The 12,390-nt window shown below is 45.3% G+C and overlaps 1 protein-coding gene across 1 annotated transcript in view; it reads left to right on the forward strand.

The window, feature by feature from the left end:
• Positions 1 to 12,390, forward strand: part of PPP2R3A (protein phosphatase 2 regulatory subunit B''alpha) — a 1,495,967-nt gene that overhangs the window by 358,918 nt on the left and 1,124,659 nt on the right. Inside the window, 1 exon segment of the mRNA XM_030217215.1 lies at positions 6,098 to 6,361. Coding sequence (XP_030073075.1) covers positions 6,098 to 6,361 — 264 coding nt within the window.

A 12,390-nucleotide genomic window follows, 5' to 3' on the forward strand; every position in this document is an offset into this window, starting at 1 on the left:
AGGAAGGCCCACAGCCAGTTAAATAAGGATCTTGGTGCACCTTTAGCCCGTGCGTTTGTATTTTCTTTTGTGTCTTTACTCCTTTTCTTACCCCTCTTCCTCCCTTCAAGTACCTGAAACATGTCAAAATATTTTTTATTCTTTATCTTTTTTTGGGTGGATTTGGGAACTAGCCTCCATATGCAAGGTAGGGCCGCCAGTGGCAGGGGACGTTCATCCCTGGCACCCGCTACCGCTCCTTCAGCGTTCTGTGTTTCATAATCCTCATCTGACGAGGAGGTGGAAGATGAGGATGATGAATCTGAACTGCTCTCGTTGTCAGAGTCTCTCCGCCTACTCTTTTTCTTTCCTTTTCCTTTCTTTTTCTTTTTCCCTTTCTTGTCTTTCGCGGGCCTCGCCTCGTTGGCAGGCGTGTTTTGTCCCCCGCTGCCGCCCTCTCTGTGTGTGGGCCCTGCTCTCCCCCGATCGCAGCACTGCTCCCTTCCAACCAGCCCGCTCTCTCCCCCACATTCATATCAACGTTTACATTCTCGTGTCTGTGCATTCCGCTGGACGTACCTGCAGGTTCCAGCGGCAGTGGAATATCTCTGTGAGCAGGTTCCCGCATGGGGATAGTTGGTTTAGGGCACATGTAACTAGGTTCTGGGGTGCCCGAGGCCATTGTGGGTGATGGGTGTTGGGCAGCACTCTTCACACATGCCGTTTGCCATGAATGGCAAGGGGGGACCAAATCCTGGCCATGCCCCATATTATGGAGGTTGCTGGGGGTAGCCCCAGCCCATGCCATACGGCCACGGGGGCGCGACTGGATGCTGCCCCTGTCCCGCCACTGGCCTCGGACTGTCCGTCGCCTGAGTTACGGCACCCTGCAATGTTGATTGCGGTGGTGTCCATCCCGCGCATGTTGGCGGGTGCAGCCAGCATCCTGGTGTGCCTGGCCTCGGTTGTAAGGGGAGGCTGTCCAAAATGTCAGCTGCGTCGCTCCCTGACCCGGGGGCACCCTCTCCTGTCTGTGCATGTAGGGCGGCCGCCGCAGCTTGACGTCCTGTGGCCTTCTTCTTGTTTCCTTTCTTAATCTAGCTCGTGTCTACTGCTGCGGGGGCGGCTTGTCTGGCTGCTTTCTTGTTGGCTTGCTTTCTTTGGCCTTTTCCTTTGTCCGAAATGCTCGCTGGTCGCGTCTTCACTGCTGCGTTGATCAAGTCTTCCTCGTATGCTGCTGCCACGTCTGACTGCATGTGTGATGTGCTGTGTCCCTCTTCCGCTCCGATTTCTTGGGTGGGGCACGCTTCCGCAACATCTGTACTTGCTACCGCTTCCATTCTGAGCGAGGAAGGGGAGGGTAATAGTGTCGACATACAAAGGAATCTAAATAGACTTAAAAGATAGCCAGTTAATATCTCATCATAAAAGAAGACGAACAATTAAAAAAAACCCTTATATTAAATTTTTTTTTTTTTTTTTTTTTGCTGGGACATACCCATCAGTCCATTCCTAAGTTAAACCGATGGCATCCACTGGCGTGCTGTACTTCCAATGGTTGTTTTGAGCAACCTTATTATTATTATTATTTTTTTTTTTTTAGCCTGAATACAGTTTCTTTATTTCTTACTAAAATGGCTGCCACCTTCGTCTTGCGCCTGCTAACTGGTTCCTGCCCTCTCCAACATGGCCACCTCTCTCCCATAATCCCCTGCCAGAGGTCTATAATTCGATTTGCACCCTCCAAGATGGCCGCCCCCTGTGTTGATCATATAGAATATGCTCTATCCAAGATGGCTGCCTCCTGTCTTGCAATATGGCCACCTCCTGCTCGTAGTCTGGAGAAGACCGGCATAGGAGGGAGGAGGAGGAGGTGAGCATATTTTGTTTAACGAATGCAGGAATCAGACAGCAGGAGTGTGCAAACGATTTTTTTTTGGCTCATAGGTTGCGGGATCCCTGCCTAAGTTAATTCAGTGAACCGGGATGTTGCATAGACGAGGCAGAGGGGTGGCTCGCACTCCGGTTGTGCATGTGATCGCAAGAGTAGCCGGAGGATCCGTGTGTAACTACCCCTTCCTCCATAATCCCATCCACTCACCGTGAAGGAGCTGTATGACGCTCGACGCTTCCCCTGACTCACGACTGATATACTCGGAGCTCAGCCAAGACGCTGTGCACGCTCCTGCCTTCGCACCCGTTGCGTCGGGGGGACCGCCTGTCTCGCTCTCCGGTGCTTCTGGGAACCGCTTCTCTCGGGCTCGAATTTTGTTGCCTGTTGCGCCGGAAGGACTGCCTCTTTCGCGCTCCGGTGCTTGGGTTGCCAGTATTGCCGTGCTGCAGGTAGTCCGGGCTCCGCCCAGGGGTTTTTAAACCCCTTTTTGCTCTCCGCCCTTACCAGTGGGGTGCCCTTGGGCGGTGGGAACATGCCCGCCCCGCCTTGCTCGCACCCCGCCGGCATCGGCGCGCATGTCCATCAGGACACGGCGCCATGTTATAGGCAGCTCCGTGCACCACTGCGCCTTGCTTTTCTTGCAAGAATAGCACAAGACTCCAGGCTCTGTGAGTCTCAGATATACAGAATTATACATGAATCCGAGCCGCACCATGTGCTACAAGAAGATGCTGCAGAGAGAGGGGAAAGGGGAAATGGAACTTGATATATTGCCTTTCTGAGGTTTTTGCAAATACATTCAAAGCAGTTTACATATATTCAGGTACTTATTTTGTACCAGGGGCAATGGAGGGTTAAGCGACTTGCCCAGAGTAACAAGGAGCTTCAGTGGGAATCAAACTCGCTTTTCCAGGATCAAAGGCCACTGCACTAACCACTGTGCTGCTCCTCCAGGAGAAAAGCAGTAGAACTAACTGATGAGAGCACAGCAACGTTTACAATCTTTGATCCCAATAGCTGACCTAACTCTGCAGGCCACTTAAAAATTCTGCACGGAGGGGGAAGTCTGCAATAATTCTACGTTACACAGTTGTGTAGAATTCTCCCAGGAGTTGTGGAAATCAAGCAAAGTCTGCAGGCAGCTGATAGCAAAAGTTGGAGTGGATTCTTTTAGACTTTGCCTTTGAAATACACAGAAAGTTTCTTGACTTACTCTGCCCCTGCCATTAGTAACAGAGTTAACTTCCCCATGATTGTTTCAGCTCTGAATGTCTCTGAAACAACTAGTGAGAGACGGGTTTAGTTGGCAGTTGGGAGGTGAAAGTTAGGAGATTTGTTGTTGAAAGAGAAAGCCAAGGGAAAGACTGGAGTCCATAGGTGCCATGGGATGGCACAGGGTGTCAAGTGCCACCCTAAAAAATTGTCTTACTACCCTTTGGCCTCCCAAAATTCAGCACACTTCCCCCGTGAGTCTAGCATTGCCTCTGTACCTCCCTCTCCCCTTTCCTGTTCTCTCCTGTATATCAGGCATTTTTCTTTTCCTTCTCTCTGTCCTCTCCCCACGTGGGCCCTGCAAACCTGTGTCTTTGCTGGCAAAACTAACGCAGAACACTTCAGTGCATCCTGTGTTAGACCATTTTTGCTGCGTCCGGCATGTATTAGCGCTTAATTCAGCTTAGTAAAAGGGCCCCTAAGTTAATTGATGTATGTTATTTCTATAAATGCCTACTTTCTGCTCTTTTTCATTTTGATATTTGTATGAGATACATTTAAAATATGGTCTTTGATGGACAAGTTTAATATTCTGCATGCTTCGCAATCGGGATTCCGACCACTCCATAGTACTGAGACCGTACTTGCCACTCATTTATCCAACTTCAAGAGTGAAATAGCTGTAGGGAAGAGCATTTTGCTCTTGCAGTTCGACATGTCCAGTGCCTTTGACATGGTGCACCATGGCATCCTGCTGCGGCTCCTAGATTACTTTGGTGCCAGCGGAAACGTACTATCCTGGCTGAGAGGCTTTCTTACGTCAAGAACTTACCAAGTAACCGCCAACTCCAACTTTTCATCTCACTGGAAAGCAGACTGTGGAGTGCCACAGGGTTCCCCTCTATCGCCAACACTCTTCAACTTGATGTTGATTCCTTTGGCAGCGGCTCTCTCCAAATTGGGTCTTAACCCATTTATCTATGCTGATGATATCACTATCTTCATCCCCTTTGAAAAGACCAGTAAGATTCGACAAGGCTTCAACACCATGCTCAACTGGGCCAACTCATTTCGATTCAAATTCAACGCCGAGAAAACACATTGCTTGATTCTCTCCTCTCCCTATAACAAACTCAGACCTCCTACATTGCTCACTCCTGAGCTTGTCCTACCAATCTCGGTGTCTCTAAAAACCTTGGGAATCATATTAGATAGATCCTTGATGCTGGAACAGCATGTGAACTCTGCAGTCAAGCAAATGTTCTTCTCTCTTTGGAAGCTTAAGCGTATCCAGCCTTATTTCCCTAGAGAAGTATTCCGTAACCTAGTCCAGTCTCTCGTTATAAGCCGTCTAGATTACTGCAACAGTATCTATGGGGGATGCACAAGCATGCTCCTAAAAAAATTGCAAACTGCTCAGAATACAGCAGCCTGACTCATCTTCGGCAAATCGAGATTTGAAAGTTCAAGACCACTACGAGAGAGGTTGCACTGGCTTCCAGTGAAAGACCGCATTGCTTTCAAGATCTGCGCATTGGTGCACAAAATCATCTATGGAGAAGCCCTGCTTATATGGACACTCTCATTAACCTGCCGCTCAGGAACTCCCGCAAGTCAGCTCTTTCATTCCTCAATCTCCACTACCCAGCTTTTAGTGGCCTCAAATATAAGACCGTCTATGCTTCCTCTTTCCCCTATCTCAGTACTCAATTGTGGAACGGGCTGCCCCAAGAGATCAAATTCACTCCAGATCATCAGACCTTTAAGAGGCGACTCAAGACCTTCCTATTTGGCAGAGCATACGCTGAAAGCCCACCTGGCGCCACATCCTTCTGAACCGCGGCTATCTCAGCGACATATCGCTACCTCTCCTCTCTCCCTTTCCTCCCTCAGTTGTTTCTCTCTCCCTCTTATGACTTTGAATACTGTATTTTGTACTATTGTTTTGCTTAATAGACTATTGTACGCCACATTGAGCCTGCCTGCTGGCGGGAATATTGTGGGATACAAATGCCATAAATAAATAAATAAATAATACAGTATATTTACCTCTCTCCTATTCTCATTTCCATTGCTTGGCTTTTTTTTTCCTAATAATTTGACATCAACTTTTACATACATTACAATGCAACAAAAAGAAACCATTCAGGTCCACATTAATGGGGAGAAAAAAAGAGTCCAAAGAAGAAAAAGAAAATTAGGAAAACTTCCTATTACATAGTACCAATTAATTAACACCTAACCTCCACAGCTAGCAAGCAAAAATTATTATTATTATTAACATTTGTATAGTGCTACCAGACGCATGCAGCGCTGAACACCTGACACAGAGAGACAGTCCCTGCTCGATAGAGCTTACAATCTAAAAATACAGACAGACAAGACAATTAAGGGCAGGAAAGTACTGGGTGAGAAGGAACAAGGATAGGGGAATTGAGTAGTGGTTACGAGCCAAAAGCAGTGGTGAAAAGGTGGGTTTTTAGCATAGATTTGAAAACAGGTAGAGATGGAGCTAGGCGTACAGTAGGGGCCCTTTTACTAAGCTGTGCTAAAAGGTGTCCTGCACTATTTTTAGCATGTAGGTTTCCTGCTCACTGAGGCCACTTTTAGCGCAGCAGTAAAATAGCCGCAATGTAAATTTTACCCTTAATGGCCACGCGCTAATTTCCCAATCAACATGTGCCATTAGCACGTGAGCCCTTACTTCCACTGCTAGGTGGTAAGAGCTCCCACACTTGATAGTGCGTGGCAATTTGCCAGATAGGTCAGGGCACGCCTACTCTCTGCCCCCAAACATGCCCCCGGCGCTAAAAAATATTTTACATTTTTAAATGCGGGATTGGTGTGTGCTGATCCCAGAACTAATGCGCGATGCCTGAGCATGTCCCATGGTACTGCCTTTTAGTGTTAGTGCTTGCCACTGCTTAGTAAAAGGACCTCTTAGTCTCTTTTTTTTAGAAGCAATTGTTCCAATTGAAACTTGACTTTAATGTTATACATTCTCCTTTTCAGGTACAAAGCAAAGAGGAGAAGAAACTAGGAACGCTGCCACCAGATACGATTCCTGCAGCAGTGAACCCTCTTTCCCTTCCTTTGCCTCCAAATGAAACTCTGGTCAATACTTCTATGACCATAAGCATTCCACATTTTTACTTCCCCAGGGGACTTCCAACTTCCTTCACCAGCCTCAAAGAGATCATCAGCAAGGTACAAGCTGTCTTCGCTGATTTTGAAGATGAGAAGGCAGACATTTATGACATGGGGAAGATCGCTAAGGTAACATCACCCGAAAGCTACACATTTGCCTCCTTATTCTATAACATGGAGGGGCATTTTCGATATGATGTCTAAGTTCAACTTTGGATGTTAGCAAAAAATGTCCAAAATCTGAATAGGAAAGAAGGTCATTTAAAAAAAAAAAAAAATTTAAATACTGTTTTGAACAATGTTTTGTGATGTGGACGTTTTGTTTTTTCAGTCCATTAAAAAAAAAACAACCCATCCCAAGTGCAAAATGGACAAATCAAGTCATTGGGATGTAGGAGGAGCCAACATTTTCAGTAGACCTTTCCCCCTGACATCACAGCAATGCAGTAAGGCACCCTAGGGGGCACTGCAGTGGACTTCGTAAAATGCTCCCAGGTACACATCTCACCATTGCTCCCTTATCTTGTCTGCTGAGCCCCCCAAAACCCACTACCCCCAACTGTACACCACTACCATAGCCCTTATGGGTGAAGGGGGCACCTATATGTGGGTACAGTGGGTTTCTGGTGAGTTTTGGAGGGCTCACACTTTCTTCCACAAGTGTAACAGGTAGGGGAAGGTATGGGCCTGGGTCCATTGCACTGTACCCACTACTAGACTACTCCAGGGACCTGCATTCTGTTCTAATGGACATGAGTATAACATATGAGACTGGCATAGAGGCTGGCAAGTAATGTTTGTAATCACATTTTTGGGGGTGGGAGGGGATTAGTGACCACTGGGGGAGTAAGGGGAGGTCATCCCTGGTTCCCTCCAGTGGTCATTTAGGGCACTTTTTTGTGCCTTATTCGTTATAAAAGATGTCTAGCTCAAAGCATCTTAGTTTTTGTCCTTGACAGTTTTGTTTTATTCCATTGTGGCTGAAAAATGTCCAAGTGTTAGGAATGCTCAGATCCCGCACTTAACATGCCCCTGACACATCCTTTTTAATTTGAATGCACTTATGATGGACTTCATAGAAAAATGTAAAAAAAATTGGTTTTGAAAATACCAATTTGGATGTTTCTGTGAGAAAAACGTTCAAATGCAGATTTATGCCACTTTTGGGACGTTTTTCTCTCTTGAAAATGAGTTCCATAGCCTCTAAATTTAGGCAATACTATATGAATTATAAGCTTTGCTCTAATACAGACAATACCAAAAATCTTATAGCATCTCCTTACTTACTCATAGTATTCTATATATAATTAATGAGGAGAAAAAGGACCTCAGAACCTCAATCTTATTAAATGCAATAACAGAGTAATACTTCTTTTTCTTTCATTGGTCCAAAAATACCTTTTTTCATATGAATCAAAATTTCTCAAATTTGTGAGCAGTAAAGAAAATTTTCATTTAGTTCTACTTAGGTTTGTTCATTTTTCTTGTAATAGTGTCCTGACTCAGAATGCTTCAGAGGCATTCAGTTCAACAGTTCAAGAATGCTCCTATTTTATGTTTGTTTTATAAAGGCACTTCAAAAAGATGTTGGACTTGATAATAAAGCACTTGTGCTCTCTATTTAATAAAGTAGAAAGACCTCAGTTGTGCCGCTCATTGGATTTAACTTATACCATCAAGCCTTATGCTCTGCTATCATCATTGGTCTTTTATGTACAATTCCTTGATGAAATCAAGGACAGCTTTATGGAGCAGCTGGTGCAGGAGCCGACGAGAGAAGGACAAATTCTAGACTTGGTCCTTAGTGGAGCGCCTGATCTGGTGAGGGACGTTATGGTCCTGGGGCCGCTTGATAACAGTGATCATTATATGATCAGTTTTAATATCAACCTTGAAGTAACTATACACAGGAAGTCAAATACGTTAGCGTTTAACTTTAAAAAAGGAGACTATGATAAAATGAGAAGAACGGTTAAAAAAAAAACTTAGGGGGGCAACTGAGAGAGTAAAAACTGTACAACAGGCGTGGACGCTGTTCAAAAATACCATCCTGGAGGCCCAGGCCATACATATTCCGCGAATTAGAAAAGAAAGACGGAACTCCAAAAGACAGCCGGCCTGGTTGAAAAGTGAGGTGAAGGAAGCTATTAGGGCTAAAAGAAGGAAGAAGGAACCGTCTGAAAATAACAAGAAGCAGCATAAGGAGTGTCAAAGCAAATGCAAGGTGCAGATCAAGAAGGCCAAGAGGGATTACGAAAAAAAGATAGCATTAGAGGCAAAAAAACATAGTAAAACTTTTTTTCTGTATATTAAAAGCAGGAAGCCGGCAAAAGAATCGGTTGGGCCGCTGGATGACCGAGGGGTAAAAGGGGCGATCAAGGAAGACAAAGACGTAGCGGAGAGACTGAATGAATTCTTTGCTTCGGTCTTCACCGAGGAAGATTTGGGTGGGATACCGGTGTCGGAAATGATATTTCAAGCGGACGAAACTTACTGACTTCACGGGAAACCTGGAGGATGTAATGGGGCAGTTTAGCAAACTGAAGAGTAGCAAATCTCCTGGACCGGATGGTATTCATCCTAGAGTACTGATAGAACTGAAAAATGAGCTTGCGGAGCTACTGCTAGTGATATGCAATTTATCTTTAAAATCGAGCGTGGTACCGCCCATTTTTAAAAAGGGTTCCAGAGGAGAACCGGGAAATTATAGACCGGTGAGTCTGATGTCGGTTCCGGGGAAAATGGTAGAGGCTATTATTAAAAACAAAATTACAGAGCACATCCGAGGACATGGATTACTGAGACCGAGTCAGCACGGCTTTTGTGTGGGGAAATCTTGTCTGACCAATTTACTTCAATTCTTTGAAGGAGTAAACAAACATGTGGACAAAGGGGAGCCGGTTGATATTGTGTACCTGGATTTTCAAAAGGCGTTTGACAAGGTACCTCATGAAAAGCTACAGAGGAAATTGTAGGGTCATGGGATAGGAGGAAAAGTCCTATTGTGGATTAAAAACTGGTTGAAGGATAGGAAACAGAGAGTGGGGTTAAATGGGCAGTATTCACAATGGAGAAGGGTAGTTAGTGGGGTTCCTCAGGGGTCTGTGCTAGGACCACTGCTTTTTTAATATATTTATAAATGATTTAGAGATGGGAGTAACTAGCGAGGTAATTAAATTTGCTGATGACACAAAGTTATTCAAAGTCGTTAACTCACGACAGGATTGTGAAAAATTACAGAAGGACCTTACGAGACTGGGAGACTGGGCGGCTAGATGGCAGATGACGTTTAATGTGAGCAAGTGCAAGGTGATGCATGTGGGAAAAAAGAACCCAAATTATAGCTATGTCATGCAAGGTTCCACGTTAGGAGTTATGGACCAAGAAAGGGATCTGGGTGTCGTCGTCGATAATACTCTGAAACCTTCTGCTCAGTGTGCTGCTGCGGCTCGGAAAGCGAATAGAATGTTGGGTATTATTAGGAAAGGTATGGAAAACAGGTGTGAGGATGTTATAATGCCTTTATATCGCTCCATGGTGTGACCGCACCTTGAGTACTATGTTCAGTTCTGGTCGCTGCATCTCAAGAAAGATATAGTAGAATTTGAAAAGGTGCATGAAGGGCAACTAAAATGATAGCGGGGATGGGACGACTTCCCTATGAAGAAAGACTAAGGAGGCTAGGGCTTTTCAGCTTGGAGAAGAGACAGCTGAGGGGAGACATGATAGAGGTATATAAAATAATGAGTGGAGTGGAACAGGTGGATGTGAAGTGTCTGTTCACGCTTTCCAAAAATACTAGGACTAGGGGGCATGCGATGAAACTACAGTGTAGTAAATTTAAAACAAATAGGAGAAAATATTTCTTCACCCAACGCGTAATTAAACTCTGGAATTTGTTGCCGGAGAACGTAGTGAAGGCGGTTAGCTTGGCAGAGTTTAAAAAGGGGTTGGATGGTTTCCTAAAGGACAAGTCCATAAACCGCTACTAAATGGACGGGAAAAATCCACAGTTCCAGGAATAACATGTATAGAATGTACATTTGGGAAGCTTGCCAGGTGCCCTTGGCCTGGATTGGCTGCTGTCGTGGATAGGATGCTGGGCTCGATGGACCCTTGGTCTTTTCCCAGTGTGGTTATGTAATGTGTATTTTTTGTTATATGGATGTCACTAGTCATATAACCCTGTTCACTTCAAAAGGCTCTTAAAGTAATATGTTCACTTATATTTTTATCAGCTTGGGGGCATGTTGTGAACATATTACTTTAAGAGCCTTTTGAAATGAACAGGGTTACATGACTAGTGATATCTATATAATAAAAAATTCGTATCACTTAAAAGACCAATGACGATGGCAGTTCATAAGGCTTGATGGTATAAGTTAAATCGTATAAGCGGCACAACTGAGGTCTTTCTACGTTATTAAATAGAGAGCACAAGTGGTTTGTTATGAAGTCCAACATCTTTTTGAAGTGATTGTTTTATAGTACATTGTTGGAGCTAAAATCAATTACCATTACAAGAGTGTTTTAAAAAGGCAACATTGAGGGCCATAATTGAACGGGGCCGGCCATCTATAAGGGCGGCCATCTCTAACGCCGGCCCCGTCAAGCGGCGTACCCGACTGTATTATCGAAACAAGATGGCTGGCCATCTTTGGTTTCGATAGTACAGTCGGGGCCAGCCAAATCTCAACATTTGGCCGGCCCTTAGAGATCGCCGGCGTTAGAGATGACCGCCATTGGTTTTTGCCGATAATGGAAACTAATGGCGGCCATATCAAACCCGGCCAAATCCAAGGCATTTGGTCGTGGGAGGAGCCTGCATTTGTAGTGCACTGGTCCCCCTCACATGCCAGGACACCAACCGGGCACCCAAGGGGGCACTGCAGTGGACTTCACAAATTGATCCCAGGTACATAGCCCCCTTACCTTGTGTGCTGAGCCCCCCAAATCCCCCCCAAAATCCACTACCCACAACTGTACACTACTGCCATAGCCCTTAGGGATGAACGGGGGCACCTACATGTGGGTACAGTGGGTTTGGGGGGGGGGGGTTGGAGGGCTCCCATTTACCACCACAAGTGTAACAAGTAGGGGGGATGGGCCTGGGTCCGCCTGCCTGAAGTGCATTGCACCCATTACAAACTGCTCCAGGGACCTGCACACTGCTGTCATGGAGCTGGGTATGACATTTGAGGCTGGCAAAAAAATATTTTTTATATATTTATTTTGGGTGGGAGGGGGGGATTAAGGGGAGGTCATCGCTCATTCCCTCCGGTGGTCATCTGGTCAGTTGGGGCACCTTTTTGAGGCTTGGTTGTGAACAAAAAGTAAAGTCGACCAAATGCTCATCAGGGCCGGCTTTCTTTTTTCCATTATCGGCCGAAGCCGGCCATCTCTTAACCATGCCCCCATCCCGCCTTCGGTACAACTCCGACACACCCCCTTGAATTTTCGCCGCCTCTGCGATGGAAAGCAGTTGAAGCTGGCCAAAATCGGCTTTCGATTATACCGATTTGACCGGCTTTAGGAGAAGGCCGGCCATCTCTCGATTTGTGTCGGAAGATGGCCACCCTTCTCCTTCAAAAATAAGCAGGCTTGGCTCCTATGTGGCTTGATATAATAAGAACATAAGAATAGCCATAATGGGTCAGACCAATGGTCTGTGTAGCCCAGTATCCTGCTTCCAACAGTGGCCAATTCAGGTCACAAGTACCTGGCAGAATACCAGATAGTAGCAAGATTCATGTTACTGATCCCAGGGACCAGCAGTGGCTTTCCCTGTGTTTCTCAGTAGCAGACTATGGATTTTTCCTCCAGGAACTTGTCTAAACCTTTTTTAAACCTAGATATACTAATCGCTGATACCACATCCTCTAGTAATGAGTTCCAGAGCTTAATTATTCATTGAGTGAAAAAATATTTCCTCCTGTTTTATGTTTAACTCTTTTTTATTGATGTCAATTCAATACAACAGGCAGTAAACTGCAATGAAACACGTATACATGAACACATCCTGCTCTCTGTTCTCAACAATGAACATTTTCTTTTATTCCCCCCACCCCATCCCATCTCTTACCACCCGCCCACCCTGCCCTCTCCCCTCCGTATCTTACTCAAACATTATGTTGCAATCTAAATAACATGTATATATA

Source organism: Microcaecilia unicolor, chromosome 10 (genome assembly GCF_901765095.1).
Source record: "Microcaecilia unicolor chromosome 10, aMicUni1.1, whole genome shotgun sequence".
Lineage (NCBI taxonomy): Eukaryota > Metazoa > Chordata > Amphibia > Gymnophiona > Siphonopidae > Microcaecilia > Microcaecilia unicolor.